We start from the raw sequence: 19,461 nt of genomic DNA, 5'->3' as shown, positions 1-19,461 counted from the left end.
TTTATTTAAATACTATATCAAATATTAACTTATGATTAATACAGACTATAATTTCACTTTATGGTAGAATAAGTGCATCTCTTCAACTAAGTACATTATATGGGTCAAACTCTAAATCCATGATCAATAAAATTATATTTTTGTCTGTTGTGTGTATTTTTTTCCCATGTATGTTTTTCTATGTAGCAACCACTATGTGACACTTTTTTCTAAAAATAACTTTTTAATTATCAGTTCTGTAAATATTTATTTTATGTACACAAATTCAAAATTATTATAATTAAAATTGTAAGAATTAAAAACCTGCTTATACTTATTTTCTATAAATAACTTTCTGATTTTGAATTCTGAACTCATTTAATCCACTCAATTAAACTAGTGTCAAGATAGTTTCCTTATTGGTTAGCATAGCTCAATTTTCAAAAAATGTTTTAACCTTTACAACTACAGAACTTCTAAATGAAAATATTAGTACAAACTACTTTTACATTAAATAAAGTCATAGAAATAGGACTTCAATTTATTTATTTATATGCTTTTTAATTAGTGGACGCCAGGGCCGTTGCTTTTGAGTAGAAAGCACACCTTCCAACCAAAGTCCACAGGATTACTTACCTGACTATGTCATTGGTGAAAAAGCGGTCACCCAGATGCTTTTCTCACCAACTCTCCCCCATAACCGCTATATATACTCTTCCCCAGTTGGGGTTTGGCTGCAGTATTTGAAACCCTTTTTTTTTTTTGTTCTTGAGTCGTTTGTTGTCCTCTTACCGACCTTATGGTGAAGATGGGATCATGGAGCAAGATGGGATCATGGAGCAAGGATGAAGATGACAAGCTCATTGCATACATCCACGAACATGGCGAACACCGCTGGAAGTCTCTTCCCAAGGCAGCAGGTTTGTAATTTCTATTCAGATAAGTTATATCAAAACCTACAACTTATCTGTTTCTCTTTTATTTATTTTCAGTAGATGTTTTTATAAATTGAAAGGATGTTGTATGCATTCAACAGATTTTAGCAAATGTTTGTACATGCTTATGACTTTACTTTTACAGGACTTCGGAGACGTGTGAAGAGCTGCAGACGCAGGTGGGTAAACTATTTGAAGCCTGATCTCAGGCGAGGGAATTTCTCTGAAGAAGAAGATGAGCTCATCATCGAGCTCCAGCTCCTCTAGGGAAACAAGTATGCACATAGAACCATGTCTGCCCACTAAGGGGCAAAGTATTAAATTTTTATTTACAGACTTGATTGATCTTTAAGACTTTAAAAGGTCATACCAGTTTCTATTTGAGTTCCTTCATTCAATTTGGATCATGGTGTAACTCCGGAAACTATTTTCCATATTTTGGTTTCTTTTAGGGTTATTGATTCACTTTGTTATTGCATTGTAATTATGAAAACAATTCATAATTTGATTTCTTTGGTTTTTTTAGAATTTTTTTTATTCAGTTTGTTATAATACTGCAATTCTGTTTATCTGAAGTTTCAGGAATTAATTTGAGACTATGCTGTAACTCGGAGAACTCTTCCATCATAGTTTGGTTTCTTTGGAGTTTATTGATTTAATTTGTTATTACATTTAAACTTTGAATACAACTCCCTTAGAATTTGATTAGAAAATCTTGATTCAAAATGCTGTAACCTGAGAGCTCCTCTATCATAGTTTGTTTGTTTTACAATTTTTTTTGATTCAATTTGTTATTATAATGTAACTCCGAGAACTACTCTGAAAACTACTCTGTCATATTTTAGTTTCGTTTTAGATTGTTTATTCAATTTGTTATTACAATTAAGTCTGAAAACTACTCCCCCATAACTTAATTTCTTTGAAACTTTTTGATTCAATTTATTGTAATGCTGTAAATCTTAAAACTACTCATCTTAGTTTGACTTTTTTAGGGTTCCTTGATTCATTCCTTTGGGTTAACAATGAAAACTACTCTGTAATAGTCTGATTTCTTTAGGGTTCCTTGATTCATTCTTTTGGGTTAAAAATGAAAACTACTCTGTAATAGTTTGATTTCTTTCTAATTTTCTGATTCAATTTGTTACATGGACCTGAAATCATAACTCTGTATTACAAAAAACCATTGATTGATACTTGTTTCTTTCACTGAGTTGCGCAAATTGCATCTTTCAATTAAGTTGATTGATTAATTCCGTTATGTCTTTTTGTTTATGGCGGCACAGATGGTCTCGGATTGCAGGGAGATTGCCTGGGCGAACGGACAATGAAATAAAGAATCACTGCGAATCGACCCACATCAAGAGAAAATTGTTGAGCCGGGGAATCGACCCACAGTCGCACCGCACCATTCAGCCCTTCCACAGTGATGGCAGCCGTAGCAGAGATGACAGGTCTCCCAGTCAAGAAATTTCATTGGTGGATTCTTTACAGAGTGAGCGCTGCATTGTGACAGGCAATTTCGATCTTGCTGCTTCAAATGGTGAGCACCGCACAATTCAGCCCTTCCACAGAGATGACAGGTCTCGCAGTCAAGAAATTTCAATGGTGGATTTTTTCCAGAGTGAGCGCTGCATTGTGACAGGCAATTTCGATCTTGCTGCTTCAAATATTGAGCGCCACACAATTCAGCCCTTCCATAGAGATGACAGGTCTCTCAGTCAAGAAATTTCAATTGTGGATTTTTTCCAGAGTGAGCCCTGCATTGTGACAAGCAATTTCGATCTTGCTGATTCAAATGGCGCGAGTGGAAGCGAAGAGACGTCTGATGTGAATCTGGAATTCACTCTCGGTTTGCAGTCTTCTGCCTCTCGTGCGAATAAATCGCAATAGCTTCACTTTTTTTAATTGATGAAAGCTCTGCGATTCATGGGTTAAGTTATAGGTTTTTAGGTTAGATTTGGTTTGGTAAGGTTACAAACGAGGGATTTATATGTTATTTTTGTATACTTCATCTTAGTGGGTGATGATTTTGTAATCTGTATCTTATGTGTGGTCACCATTTTGATGTTTGTAATCAGGACCTCATCTTTTTTGATAGCCGTGTCTGTAATTAGAATCTAAGACTTTTATTTAAGAAGTACACTATGAATTTTGAGTTGTTTAAATAGTTCATATATATAAATTTGCTGCTAAACCAGACAACCTAGTCCATAACTGGAAGTTTGGTGGGCATGAGATCATATGAAAGCAACTATTGATAGAAAAATATTAAAAGTTTTCAGAAAATTCTATGTGATGTATTATTGAATTAGGAAAGAAAAACAAGAAACAAAAACAACAAAGCAACAAATTAAAAATATTTTGAAATATGTTTTCTGTATTCATGTGCAATCACATCCTATACTCAAGAAGTATTACAAGAACAATTTGAAGTTGTCATTATTGAGGTTTGTCAAAAGGGTTTAACTACTTTCTAATCTTTAAATACATTTGTTGAGATGTTGATAAAATGGAAGAGAAACTAAAAATAATTATTAATCCTCTTTTATTGTTCTATAGTTATATTTTTTACGTACATTTTTAATTTGATCTACCACATATTAATAATAATGATATTGAATTTAACAATAAATATGTTGATTAATTTATTTATTATCTTTATTAATATTCTACTTACATTGTCTTATGTAATCATATGAAATATTATTTTATTTTAAATAATACTATTTTAATTGTTCTTATGTAACTTTCGAATATAATACCTATAAAAAGATATTAAATTATTTATCCTTTTACTATAAAACTTCTCTATTCAAAAATTAAATTTGAAAATGAAGTCTTTTGATTTGCAGACGAATATTGGAAATACAACACTTTCTATACTTAACAAAGTGTCAAAAAATTTACTTTATGTTTCATTTTTGTTGAGTTTATCAAAATATTTTGAAGAAATTGCCAATAGGCTACAAACAGCCTTATGATTAATGATCAGTGTCTTTAATCATTATGTTTTTTATATTATCATTACAATAGCTTCAGCTTTTGCTATTAATGAAATCTCTCTTGTAGTATACAACACTTGTTATACTTAACAAAGTGTAAAAATAATTTACACTATGTTTCATTTATGTTGAGTTTATCAAAATATTTTGAAGAAATTGCGAGTAGGCTACAATTAGGCTTATGATTAATGATCAATGCCTTGAATCATTATGTTTTCTCTATTATCACTACAATAGCTTCACTTTTTCTCAATTAATGAAATCTCTCCTATAGTTACAATTGGAAATATAGATCAGAATTTCATTGGTAAGGTTATAAATGAGGGGTTATTTCAATATTTTTATGAAGATATTATCTTTTTGAAGATTATTTCTATGTTTGTAATCAGGACCTCATCTTTTTTGAAATTAGAATCTAAGATTTCAATTTAAAGAGTAGACTCTAAACATTGATTTGTTTAGATAATTCATCTAAAATAATACTAATGTATATTTTTGTATCTGATGTACTTTATCTTCTAAGCTTATGATTAATGATCAATTCCTTGAATCATTATGTTTTTTCTAGTATCACTACAATAGCGTTAATTTTTTTCAATTAATGAAATCTCTCTTGTAGTTACAATTGAAAATATAGATCAAATTTTCATTGGTAAGGTTATAAATGGGGGGTTATTTCTATATTTGAATTACGATCTTATCTTTTTGAAGATTATATCTATGTTTGTAATCGAGACCTAATCTATTTTGAGAGACATGTTTGAAATTAGAATGTAAGTTTTCAATATTTATAGAGTAGACTCTAAACATCGATTTCTTTAGATAAGTCATCTGAAATTATACTTTTGTAACTGATGTACTTTATCTTGTTAATAGACATGTCTGGATATATTGTTGTTTCATATTGTTAATATTTAAAGTTAAATTCAAGGGTTGGCCATATGAGATACCAATAGAAAAAAGGGATATACATTTAAAAAAAAAAAGTAATTGTAAGTTTAGAGGATGGTTTTCCATATTACATAGTGGATAAAAAAGGTAAAAATCACTTTTATGGTGATTATCTGATTTTATTAGTTTTTTCCCAATTCAAGACCCCAGTATTATGTCTATAAAAAAACCAGCTCCACATTTCTTTAAGAGAAACTACTAAGCAAAAAGAAATATCAAAAATATCTGATAATCACCCCATAATATATTTGTTTCTATTTAATAGGTATCCATGTTGGGCATGAGCAGCTTGGGTCAAGAGAATTGATTCTTCAAAACTTGAATGATAAATTAAGTAAATAAATATACAAAATTTTAATTTTTCAAATTTATGAAAGAAAATCCAAGACCATCTTGAACAACGGTATTATATTGGAAGAAAATTTTTAAAATTATCCCATGCTAGTCATATTACTTATCTGACTTATTTGACTATGTCATGTATACTCTTCTCTAGTTGGGGTTTCTCAGCATGTTTTTAAATTCTATTCAAAAAAACACCAAGGAAATAAATTATGAATAATTTGAAATGGTTTTTTGTATTAAGTTCAATCACATCTCATATTCAAGAAGTATTACGAGAATAATTTGATGTTGTCCATTATTGAAGTTTGTCAAAATCTAACTATTTTCTAATCTCAAAATAGAATCGTCGAGATGTTTTAAATAATAATGATATTGAATTTAACAATAAATATGTTGATTAATGTATGTATTGTCTTTATTAATATTACATTTATGTTATCTTATGGAACCATATGATATATTATTTTATTTTAAATAATACTAATTTAATTATTTTTATAGAACTTTCAAATATAAAATTCTTAAAAAGATATTAAATTATTTAACTTTTTACTGTAAAACTTCTCTATTCAAAAATAAAGTTTTAATTTTTATATTTATGAAATGCTCTTTATTTTAAAATCTTTTGGATTGAACGAGTTTAAAATGATTTGTGATTGAAAAGGAAACAAAATCCCAAAATAAAAAATTGAGGATAAAAAATTGAGGCAATAATTACACTTATGATTAATTATAAGCACATTTTTCATTCTAAAGCTCTCTTGTAGTTTTGATTGGAGATATACCAATTAATGTTATAAATGAGGGCTTACTTATGTATTTGAATTAAGATCTTGTGTTTTTGAAGATTATTTCTATGTTTGTAATAGGACCTCATGTTTTTTAAAAGACACATCTGAAATTAGAACCTAGGATTTCAATTTAAAGAGCAGACTCTCTAAATATTGATTTGTTTAGATAGTTCATTTGAAATCATACTAATGTATTTTTTTTAAGGTGATGTACTTTATCTTTCTAATTGATGTTTGAAATAGGAAAATAAAATTTTCATTTAAAGAATACACTTTAAACATTGATTTATTTAAGTAATTCATCTAAAATCACATGTACAAATTTAAAGAGAAAAGAGACACCTCATTGTAATTATAAGTTTAGAGGATGGTTTCTTATATTATAGTGTGGATAAAAAATTAAAAATTAGCTTTATGATGATTATTTGATTTGATTAGATAAAGAGGTAGATGAGGCATTGTACCAAAGGTGCCCACCTTGGAGCACAATTCAGCATGATATTTTTTTGGAGTGGACAAGGAGGTTGAGGGTGCAATTAGTCACTTCAATTATTAAGTCCTTTTAATAATATTTATAATGTCCATATGAAGGTTTTGTAAGAGTTGATATTATTAAGTGACATAACTATATTAAACAAATGATAAGCTTATTGTTGAAAGGAATGAGGCAACCATTTGGGGTTAAAAGAAGCTTTCCTCTAGTAAAAGAACAAACCTATGTCACTTTTATAAAGGAATTAGCCAACACAACTAAAAGTGTTTAACTTCACCACATAAAAATATAATTTCTGAATTGAATTTCTCAAAATGATGTAAACTAATGAAATATAAAAATACTAATAAAATCTATGTTTTTTTTGTTTATTTTAAAATTATTTTCTGAAAAAGAAGATAAAAATGTATTCTCGAAAATAAAGGAATACAAAGAAAAGGGGTAATTGGAAACACAAAGAGCCAAGGAACATAAACAATGCATCACAAAAGATTATCCAAAAACATTGCATCATTAATTCTCCATAGTACCAAAATACTCTAGAGAAAGGAGCCTCTAGTCTTCAATAATCCCCTCCAAGGGTTCTATGTGGCCCATTTCGCTAAGCAGTCCCCAATCTTATTCGAAAGAATAGAAAACATTCAAAATATACCTAACAACTACAACAAGTTGCCAATTAACCTCCTTCAAATATTGAGTATTCAACATATGAATAACAATTTGCAAGTCAAATTCACATATAAAAGAGACACCTCATTGTAATTATAAGTTTAGAGAATGGTTTCTTATATTATAGAGTGAATAAAAAAAGTTAAAATTAGTTTTATGATGCTTATTTGATTTTATTGGGTTCATTTAAAAAAAATATTTTTTGTGAAGTAGATAAAGAGGTAGACGAGGCATTGTCATGAAGACAGGGTGATATTTTGAGGAATGGACAAGGAGGTTGAGAGTGAAATTATTCACTTCAATTATTGTCCTTTTAATAATATTTAGAATGTCCATATCAAGGTTTTTCAAGAGTAATGATTTTCAATTATATAAATGTCCTCTATTTACCTTTAAAATCTTAAAGAGTTGTTGTCCCTTCTTTTATATAGGTAGAACAATAAATCACAAATCTAAAATAAATTCTTTCAATTGCATGGAGAATAGCTAGGGCTTCCATAAGATTATTTAGGTGAAACCCTTTAAACTTAGGAAACAAAAACATATAGCCCAACCATCACGACTCCTCCCGCAAGACCTTGGTGACCCTTAGAAGAACCATCAGTGATAATTTTCAAAATTGCTATAGGTGGAGGGAGCCATCTCCCCCCTCTTTGAACTTTTTTTTTTGGCCTTTTCTTGATTTCCTGTCAATAAAAGATCTCAACCCATAATCTACCAAATTCATCCTATTCACCACCTCCATACTTTTCATAGCCACCACAATAGAGATAGCACAATTAGCCACAATAGTATCTCTAAGATTGTCAAAAATATTCTACCATGGGACACTATCCAAAGCTACCTCTTGTAAGATTTTTTGATTCCTTTCTATCCATATGTTCTAGACAATAAAGGAGGGACCAATCACTCACACAATTTGGATAAAGGGTGCCTAAGTAGGAGACCTCCCAGGGATTTCCCAAAACTCCACTACAGAAGTCGCATGTACACAAGCATGATTCCATAACTCGCACCAAAGATGCAATATCTCCCTAGAGTAAGGATACTGAAAGAACACATGGGAAGGATTCTCCTCATTATTTTTACATAGGATGCATATAGATGGGCCATGAAATCCACATTTACTTAGATTATCAAAAGTTAGACATTTAATTTGGACTATCAATGAGAGAAAAAAAATTACACTTGGGCCAAGAGAAACTATCCCAAACCTATTTCCACTAACCAATGCTCCCTCTACCAAACAACTATCTGTCTAACTCAATATAAGTTAAAGGAAATCCAACCTTTTTGGTCCAAACCCTAGGACAAAGTATCTCTTCTCTTAAGGTAACTATAGAGTCTACTAGCTAAGATCCTTGCAAGATCCTGAAGGTCATCCTTAGAACCACTTGTCGGCCATTCCTAGGGATATTTCCAACAACAAACCTTCAATTGACCCTGCAATTTAACCTTCTTAAATTTCCACACCTTATACCAACTATCCTCATCAAATAAACTACACAGAGGTTGAAGATGTGGAAACCAAGAGATAATCGAGCGAAGTCCATACCAAGAATCATATGAGAATAAAGAATCAATGCCCATATTACATATCCAAAAAAGACCACATTTGATAAGCTTTGCCCCTTTCTTAAATAAATTCCAAATCATGGATCCCCTCCCCACAAGGCATATCTAGGAAATTCACAACCATCCATTACCCCATCGTCAACATTGGATCAAACCCTTTTGGACCTGGGACTTAATGAACCTTGCCAACCATTCAGCCATATTGACAAATAGGTATAGAGATAATGGGTCTCCTTTCTAAAGGCCCTTAGAAGAACTAAAAGACTCAGAAGGTTCTCCAATGATGAGAATTGAAAAAGTAGTGGAGGTTACAAAAATCATGACCCAGGTGATCCATTTGCTAGCAAAATCAAAAGCTAATAAGATCTTTTATAAAAATGACCATTTAACCCTATCATAGGCCTTTACCATATCAAAATTTTTAAATATAGCCTTCTCTTTAAAAATGCCATAGAATGGATGACCTCTATTGCAATCAAAATCCTATCCATAATTTATCTTCCAGCAATAAATCCCCCTTTGGTCTTCAGAAATCAAATCTTTGAGACAATTCTTCAGGTGATGAACAATGAGCTTAGTAATGATTTTATAAACTACATTGCATAGAGCAATGGGTCTAAATTGATCAAAATTATTAGCCCCCTCCTTTTTAGGATTAAAGACCAAGAAGGTAGATTTCATATCCCTTAGCATCTACTTGTTTCTGTGAGACTCCTCGACCACTTCAAGAATATCAAGATTGATAATCTCCCAAAACTCCTGAAAGAAATTAATAGGAGAGATGTCAAGACCTAGAGATTTACCTTTCTTAATGATAAAAACAACATCCTCTAGTTCATGGAGATCAATAGGGAAAGTGAGGGCTTCATTCATCCTTTGAGAGACAACCAAGGGGATACAATCCTAAATAAGTGTCTCCTCCTCCCTTGTAGGGGGCAGTGTTTTGTAAACAAGGAAAACAAATGTTGTAGGTCCTCCTAAGAAATAGTGTCTTTTGAAGAAAGAGAAGAACCTTAAGAAGACACCAGAGACAAAATACAATTATTATTCCTACAAGCCTTACAGATGTATGAAAGAAGGCTATATTCATATCCACTTCTTGAAGCTAGTCAACATCAAAATTTTACTTCTAGAAAATTTTCTCCCATGGCTTCCATTCCTCAAGATCCTTAATAGCTAAGGATTACTCTTTGTTCAATTCCATGGTCAATCAATTGTCTTCAATTAAGTGAGTGATGCTATCAAGATGATCCTGTACTGCCAAAACATTATAATGAAGGTTTCAAAAGCCTTCTTATTCCATCTCTTAAGCTTTTATTTGACAAATTACAACCTTTTAACAAAATAGCACATGGCTTGTGTAGGAGAAGATGAGGGGAGCAGGAAGCGTTGTTGGAGCTAGGGTTTGAGGGGTAGTCGATGGAGGAGAAGATGTGAAAGAGGAAGGAGATGATGGAGATGGGGATGTGATTGATACTAGTGGGGTTGGGGTCTTGGTGGAGGTCAACCTTTTTTCCAGTGTTATGGATGCTTTGGTGTCTTCTCTAGTCATTGGAAGGGATATGTCTCATTTCTGGTCCCCATTCCCCTATTTGGCTGATGGTAGAATATTTTTCCCATCGGTGCTTTTTGTCATGGACATTGTGGGTGTGACTGAGAGTGTGGTTGGTGTTGGGGCTCTTTGCCCTTACCCTGATGCTACTCTTACTTTTTGTATTGGTAATGGAGGCCATTGTATCAGTGGGTGCTTGGATCTGGATCTGGGTCAAGATTTCTTTTGCACCTAGTCGGCCCATGAGGTGGAGATCCTTTTGTTGGTCGTGTTGCTTCACAAGAAAGTTTTGGTGGTGGCTATGGTGGCTTTGTCCATAGCTTGTGCTCTCCTAGTTGTACCTTAGTGTGAGGGGGATTTTTGCAATCTGGGTGGAGGTTTTGTTATTTTGGATTCCTTTCTCCCATGGGTTATGTTTTGGCCTTTCGGAATGATCTGGTGTGGTTGGGGAACTTTGTCTGGGAGGTCCTTGTATCTTTTTGGTGTGATATTTCTGATTTTCCTCTTGCAAATTCTGAGTGCTTTTATGGATCTATTCTTTTCAAGAGATTCTCTCGTGGCTTTCTTTCTTCCTTTTGTGTTTTTCTAACTTATTGAGGTGGACCACTCTTCTATAGAGGGGAAGAGTTGTGGGTAGAGTTTGGTGGGATGGCTCCTAAAGGGGGGGTATTCAATACCTTTCTGTTCGAGGTTGGATGTGCTCTTGTGATTGTCTCTTTGATGATTCTTTTCTTTCCCTCTTCTCCTTTAGAGGTGGAGACTTTAGTGAAACTTATTGGCATAGAGTCCTTCTGGTACTGGCCTCTATTTCTGTTCAACGTTTTGGGATCCTTTTCAAAACACTTCTGTATAGCTAAAAATCATGTGAATATTTGTTGGCTATTTGTCTTTATTTTGGGCTTATCTTCTTCATTTTCCCGATGCTTTATCTCTCTCCTTGTAGCTACTATTGAGGTGGTTTCCTTTCTTATTAAGGTGGAGAGGTGTCATGCTAGAAGGTGAGTGTTGATCAGATTTTGGGTGGTGACGGGTGCCCTCCTGCTAGTTATGGAACCCACTTTAAAACCCATTGTGAAGGTTTGGGAAGCCTTTCAAAATCCCCCTCTTGGCTATTGTTTTTTTGTTTATTTTATTGATGTCTAGTTTAGGTTGTGGGAGCCTTATAAAACCCAGAAGTAGTCTGGATGCTAGTAGTTTTCAAGTGCCCAACCTGGCCACTTGTTGTTTTGGTTTTTTGTTAAGGATAGGTTTTTTTTTTGCAACCTGAGATATATGTTACAAGTTAAGGGATATTGGGAAAACCCTTCTCTGATGGTTTTGGTGGCTAGTTCAAAACCTAGGCTGTTTGTTAGGGGAGCCATTCAAAACCCTCTGAGTCGTAATCCTTAATGTATGGCTACCTATTCTAGTCTGGTGTCTTTGAAGGTTATGGGTGCATGGAAAACCCATGTTGTTAATCAAAGGTTATGGAAGCCTTAGTAAAACCCTTATGTTTGTTTTAGCGGCTAGTCTTTTTTAGTTTTGGCTATAGTTGGGCTACTAGTTTTCAAATGATTATTCCTCTAGGTCATATTGTTTTTTGGTTTCCAGATCCTGGTAAAATCTGAGGGTTTCAGGTTTCTTCAAAAGATTTTGTATGGGATTTTAGGTCCCCTCAAAACCTGTTTATCCTTGATAAAAAACAAAATAGTACATGGCTCTAGTGTGGGTCAATTTATCCTGATACTACCTGTAGCGTCCTAAAATTGTGACACTTGCAATTTCGACTGCATTTGGGTCTTCACGATGGTGACGCAACACTGAACCTGAATGGAGACCTCGAAACTTGTTCATGACATCAAAAACTACATTTTTCAGCACCCTGGCCTGATCCTCCTTGCACCTTGCTATCCCTAGAGGTGGGACCATGGTGCCCAGCGCCCTGGTCCCTGGCCCTATTTTTGGGCCCGGTCTCTTTTGGGTCTCGGGTCTTTATGTTTGCAAATTGGCAAATAATCTTCCTAGGTTGGCCTAAGGTCGGAAAAATCAGTCTATCAACCCTAATTGGCAACTATATAAACTACATTTCCTCTCCCATTTTGAGGAGGAAGGACATATGTGTACAAGACGCGGAAATGATATTCAAACATTCAAGCATTCAAGCATTTCTTCAAGCAATTGATCATTCTAAGTCTCCATTCAAGGCTAAGTGTTGCATTCAAGACAAGGATTCAACCATTGAAGAGGAGATCACTTACAACATACAACATACAACAACATTTACACCTTCGCATGTAAGAATACAAACATTCTTACAACAAGGTATCAGTACTTGTTTACATTACAAACATTTACATTTACAGCATTCTCATTTCTTGGTTAATTCCAAAACTGGGGTTTGACCTAAGGGAAAACCCCTAATCCCTAACCCCCCAATCATCCTCTCTTTTCTATGTGTAGGTTACAGATACGCGGCTGTAATTGAAGATCTAGAATCCTTGTGCAGAGACGAACAGATCCCCCTTCGTTTCGCGGATTTTTCGGAGGATCGTGTGCACGCCGGGCACCATTGTCCCATCAAATTTTGCTCAAATTTGCAGGACAACGTTGTCTCGACATTTTACTGCTAATTCCAGGTCTGCAGCTTCATCCCATATTCCTATCTCGATTTATAAGTGAATCTTTCTCACTTTTCATGCATTCCTAGCTTAATCCTTCTATCTACATTCCTTACAAAAGAGGGTAGCCTTGCTATCTTAACCCTTGAAACTCATTTAGAATCCAATCTTGCATTGTGTGGGATTGGATCTTGTGGGTTTCAACCCCTCTTTTGAATGTAAAGTCTCTCCTAAGTGAAAACCGTCAACCCTAGTGATCCCCTTTCTCTCTCTTTGGAGTGGTGGGGGGAACACTTAGGGTTCGATCGTGATTTTCTGCTTTACATTTTGGTGAACCCAATGTGAACATCCTTTCTGATTATTCATGGTTAGATCTGAAAATTGGACTCCTTGATTACATTTCCATGTTTGATCTTTTACAAATTTTAGAGGTTAATTGCATAAAAACCCTAAATTTTCTTTTTAGTAATTGAGCTTGTGAAATATTTAATTGTTAATGCTTGTTTCAGATCTACCCTTCTATTACAAATTGTCAATTCATATTTGTGCTTTAATTCTAAAAATTAAGTGGTTAAGTGTCAAAACCCTAATTTTTAAAACCCTCTTGATTCAACCTTTGACGGACAATTTCACTGATCAAAACATCTCCAAATCAGTTGTAACTTTGGATTCTGCAATAAAATCACAATATCTTTCATCCCTGAAAATTTGGAAAAAAGTTGCGAGGACCGTGTGCACCCCGAGCGCCATTGTCCCCGACATTTTTTTTGAAATTTCGAGAGTTAGATCTTACTGTATATTTTTGCTAAAATCCAGAATTTTGGCTGATTTCATCAATTCTAACACTTTCAAAATTAAAGTCAAAGTTGGTCTAGTGATTGCTTGGAGTAAGGCTTCTAATCATTCAAAAATTGTTGAAATTGAAATTTTGTGGCAAAATTGTGTTCTTACTGTCCTAAATCTGAAAAGTGTGTCGGCATTCATTCAAAATTTCAGTGCTTTATTCAAATTCTTGCAATTTGTGACTTTTGAAATTAAGTGTTTAATTACACCAACTTTGATTTCCACTTTCAAAATTGAATTTTGTGTGAAATTGAGTCAACTTTTAAAATTCAAAACTTGCATTACTCTCAGTATTCCCTCTAAAATCATAAAATTCAAAATTTTAGTTTCCCTCTCTTTTTCAAAATTCAAATTTTCCATTTTTCAACAATCTTGGTAGGGTTCAATTTTGAGATTGCAACTTTAATTTAGCCTATCTACAGATCGTAAAATCACTCAATTTTTTCAGATTAGCTTTAAAATCATCTTAACTTTCATCCCTGAAAATTTCGAAAAAAGTTGCGAGGACCTTGTGCACCCCGAGCGCCACGGTCCTTGACATTTTTTCCGAAATTTCGGGAGATTGTCGTGATTGCATTTAACAGCTTAAATCTAGGAGATTGGCTGATTTTATTGAAATTTGCTACCTCTAAATTCAAAATCTTCTCTCCCTCTCTAGTGCATGAGTTTTACAACAATAAGCCCTACTTACACTATTCCTGTTAGACGAAGCCTTAGAATTAAGTCTTTCCGAGTTTTAATTACCGAGGAGATGGAACCTAATTTGAATAGCCTTTTTAACGAGGACATGGGTAATTCCTCTAATCCTCTTAATGATGAAGAAGCTCTCCATGAGGTTTCTATAGAACAAATTTCAAAATTGGATAACCAATTTGATGATTTTCAGCAATGGATGTCTCAAGAGTATCCCGATAGTCAAGCTCTTTCATTAATTGAGGGTCTAAAACATATGGTTCAAAGTGATAAGAATGGAATTGATATTTTGCATGGTATTGCACACATCATGGATTCAAATGTGATGCCTATGAAGAGTTGTGCCGAAATATTAGGTTATACACAACCTCCCACTCAAGTCAATCATTCTATTCCTTTGACAACTTCTATTGCTAGCATACCTACTTTTACATAAAAAATAATGACTACTTCAATACAAGACATTCCGCCTATGATCACCAGTCATGGGGGCAATCCTTCCTCTTCAATTAACCCTCTTCCTTCATTCAATCCAACTTCTTCATTCATTCCTTCAATGAGTGTCCCTATTATATCTCCACAAATGAACATGGCGCAAGGGGGCAATTCATTTAACCATTCCATTCCTCCTTGTAGTGTTCCTCCTTTCCAATCATCTCCTATGACTAACAATCATAGTGTCCCGCCACCTTACTCTCAATCAATACCTTCTTTCAATAACATAATACCTCCATCACAATCTAACACGTCTAATATGAACTCTTCAACTGAAGCGACCATTAATAATCTTGCACAAACTGTCTCTTCTCTACAGCAACAAATTGCCTCTATGAATCAATCTAAGTTTAGTGTGCCCACATTTGATGTTGCGAGCCCACTTTCTCTTGACATTGTTCGAGCTATCCCTCCTAAGCATGTTGAAAACTCGCATTTGGAGCTTTATAATGGTAAAGGTGATCCTCTAACACATGTTAAGACTTTTCAAACAATATGTACCGATTTTGCTTATGACCAAAGGTTGCTTGCAAAACTGTTTACTAGAACATTAAGAGATAAAGCCCTACAATGGTATTTATCGTTGCCTTCTTATTCTATTACTTCTTTCGAAAAACTTTCAAATTCTTTTATTCAATAATTTCAAAACAATAGAAGTCCTAAAGTTACTTTGATTGATTTAATGCATTGTAAACAAGGTGTTAAAGAAAAAGTGACTGATTTCATTGGTAGATATAAGCATTTGTATGCTCAAATTTCTTTTCTTGTGCCTGAAAATGATATTCAAAGAATCTTTATTTCTAATTTACAAAAAGATATCAGAGAAAAACTTCTATTTTCTGAGTTTACTTCTTTCCAACAGTTGTGTGCAACTCTTCACAATTATCAACTGACTGTGAGTCAAATGGAACAAGCAAATCCTATGGCTCCGAGTGATAAGGGTGATAGTAGTCAACAACCATTTGGGAAGTTTAAACCAAACAGAGAGTCCATTAAGTTCAATAAAAACATCATCAACAACAATGTGAATGCAGCATCAAGTGTGCCTCCTATTTCTAAGTTTTTCAAGAAAGAAAGAATGTTTACTCCTTTGAATGAATCATTGCATAGTATTATGAATAAGTTATTGGAACAAAATGTGCTTACTCTCCCTCCTATAAAGCAAATAGATCCTGCAAAGATTAATTCACCCTATTTTGATAACAAATCTTTTTGTCAATTTCATCGTCAACCTGGGCATGATACTGAAAAATGTTTTGCTTTAAAGGGTAAAATTCAAGATTTGATTGATAATAATACTATCTCTGTTTCAGGAGTGAATGATAAAGGCAACACATCTGTAGCTCCTCCTAACCAAAATCTTAAGATTTTTACTAATCCATTACCTTCTCATACCCCTAATGCAATTGAGACTAATGATTCCTCTTTCTCATCTGATGGTCTTGTGTCTATGACTCTGAATGTGATTAACTTTTTAGAGCAGCAAGAAAACCCTAAAGAACCTTCCATCACATTTTGTTCTAGTGAAACTATCAGGGCACCTGATGGTCCTTTATACATAGTTGCAAAAGTCAAGAATACACCTTGCCGTGGAGTGCTTATTGATCCTGCTTGCATGGTTAATGTTATTACTGAGGAATTTCTTTTTACTTTGCAATTGAATCAAGTGATCTATGACAAAACAGATGTGATTGTGAAATTATTTGATGCATTTTCTTCTCCTGCAATTGGTTCTATTACATTACCTATTGAGGTCCATAACAAATCCCTTTATGTGAACTTTGCTATTATTCCATCGTCTAAACAATTTCGTGTGAAGCTAGGCTATCCTTGGCTATCTTCGATGAAAGCTATTGCTTCTCCTATTCATAAATGTTTGAAATTTCTCCATAATGGTGAAGTTGTTACTATCAATGATAGTCTCTTTAAACCAGCTAAAAGAACTTCTAATGTTCCTATTGATTATTTTTGGCCTAAACAATTCCAATCTCTTCCTCCGTGAAGTGATCATCTTTTCAAATCTTATCAAAAATGGAAAACAGATATGATCTTATCTCTAAGTGAACCTAGAACACCCAAACTTGATGTTCCTATCATTCTTGAGAAGGAAGTTCTTCCTTTGAAAGATAAAACTAATGTCTTTCCTCAAGAAGATTCCCAACCCATTCTTATGGATGTGACTATGTCTATGTCTGATAAACTTTCTAAAAGCAAACCTATACCTCCTCGTCATGATGGACTTGGTCTCCTACCTAAACCAAATATTCCTCCTTTATATGGAGCAGTTCCTCCTCCTTCCTCTTATGGAGAGAAGAGACCTTCCCCTTCTCCTATTATCCAGCCTAAAAGACCACAACCTAAACACCCAAGTGATAAGGATGAGAACATTCCTCCTCCTCAATCTTCTCCACTTCCTACTAAGACTAGACGAAATCATTCTACATGTGAACACCAATGAAAGCGTCATCTTAGAGCTTAAGCAGCTGCTTCTCAAACTTTGCAATCTCCAAAAACACCTTCAACAAACATTATTCCATTTTCTCCAAAATCTCCTAAACATAAGATGCATGATGGTTTTGATCCTGTGCGAGTTAAAGATCCTATTTTTGTAAATCTTGATGATGATATAGATGAAAAGGTTATTCATGATGAAAATGTTACTTCTCTTGTTTCTGATAGTGAATATGAATATGTTGATGTTGATAACCATTTATCTAACGAATTTTCTAAAGCACTTATCCTAGCTCCTAGACAAGAACAACATGGCTTGGAACATGAACATAGCCCTTGTTTGGATCTTGTGATAGCTCCATCTGCTGTGTTGAATGTTCCTCCTCTAGCGTGTTTCCTGCCTTCCCGAAATATTGATCAGCAAGATCGAGGGGTAGATGACGTGCTAGACTAGTTTCATTAGTATAGCAGACTCTCTCCTCCTCTCTTGTGTTACTTCTTCTATGTGTTATTCTCATTCTTCTATTTATTGTCCTTAGTGTTGTCTACTTGAGGATGATGCAAAGCATTGAGATCTCTTTTGGTCTCCCTCATGTTGACTCAAAAGACACATGTGTTCCCTTCTTCTAGGTGACCTTCCTTGATTGGGGAATGAAGAACAATTATGCATACATACATATGATATACATGAATTATCATATAGCATACTGATCCTGAGGAAAGAGAAGTCACCTCGTGCTTTGTGTTTTGTGTCTATTATCCTTGGGTTTATCTCACACTTGGGGACTAAATCTTTGTGATAACGTGCTCCTTTCCCTTCTCATTTCTTATGTGTATCACTACCTTAAAGCAATCACCCCCGTTGAGGCGTGTGCGATTGCTTTAACGTAGGGGGGCATACACCCCGTCTATCCCTTCAGGATACTTGAAAATTTCTTGGCGAACTTAGCTTTGCCTTGAAAATTTTTGGTATTTTTCCTACATGACTCATAGTGAGGGAACCTTACTACTGACAGTCATGGTTCTCCCATGTGATCTTCCCTTTTACTTTGTCAATCGAAGTCATAAGATCCTTAGTCCACTGGGGGCTTGGTGTGTCTTGCCTCCTTGACATGGTGAAAGTTTTTCAATGTTGTTTCCTTGTACTTTACCGGAAGTATGAGTGTACGCTTATACTCCCGCTAAAGTGGGGGCTAAATGTAGTGTCCTAAAATTGAAACAATTGCAATTTCGACCGCATTTGGGTCTTCACGATGGCGACGCAACACTGAACCTGAATGGAGACTCCAAAACTTGTTCATGACATCAAAAACTGCATTTTTCAGCACCCTGGCCTGATCCTCCTTACACCCTGCTATCCTTGGAGGTGGGACCATGGCGCCCAGCACCCTGGTCCTTCAGGGCTAGGCCGCCCAGCACCCTGGTCCTCCAGGACCATGGCACCCAGTGCCCTGGTCCCTGGCCCTATTTTTGGGCTTGGTCTCTTTTGGGTCTCGGGTCTTTATGTTTGCAAATTGGAAAATAATCTTCCTAGGTCAGCCTAAGGTCAGAAAAATCAGTCTATCAACCCTAATTGGCAACTATATAAACTGCATTTCCTCTCCCATTTTGAGGAGGAAGGACATATGTGTACAAGATGTGGAAGCGATATTCAAACATTCAAGCATTCAAGCATTCAAGCATTCAAGCATTCCTTTAAGCAATTGATCATTCTAAGTCTCCATTCAAGGCTAAGTGTTGCATTCAAGACAAGGATTCAACCATTGAAGAGGAGATCACTTACAACATACAACATACAACAAAATTTACACCTTCGCATGTAAGAATACAAACATTCTTACAACAAGGTATTAGTACTTGTTTACATTACAAACATTTACATTTACAGCATTCTCATTTCTTGGTTAATTCCAAAACCAGGGTTTGACCTAAGGGAAAACCCCTAATCCCTAACCCCCCAATCGTCCTCTCTTTTTTGTGTGTAGGTTGCAGAGATGAACAGATCCCCCTTCGTTTCGCAGATTTTTCGGACGACCGTGTGCACGCCGGGCGCCATTGTCTTGTCAACTTTCACTCAAATTTGCAGGACA

General features: G+C 34.6%; 1 protein-coding gene across 1 annotated transcript; it reads left to right on the top strand.

The window, feature by feature from the left end:
- The first annotated feature begins 787 nt into the window (after positions 1–787).
- LOC131860213 (transcription factor MYB3-like) lies at positions 788–2,804 on the top strand. The gene is made up of 3 exons (XM_059214595.1): positions 788–899; positions 1,060–1,093; positions 2,198–2,804. Exons 1-3 carry the CDS (start codon positions 788–790, stop codon positions 2,802–2,804), a joined length of 753 nt encoding a protein of 250 aa, XP_059070578.1.
- The last annotated feature ends 16,657 nt before the right edge of the window (positions 2,805–19,461 follow it).

Source organism: Cryptomeria japonica, chromosome 11 (genome assembly GCF_030272615.1).
Source record: "Cryptomeria japonica chromosome 11, Sugi_1.0, whole genome shotgun sequence".
NCBI classification, from domain to species: Eukaryota; Viridiplantae; Streptophyta; class Pinopsida; order Cupressales; family Cupressaceae; genus Cryptomeria; species Cryptomeria japonica.
This window is presented reverse-complemented; position numbering and strand designations above follow the sequence as displayed.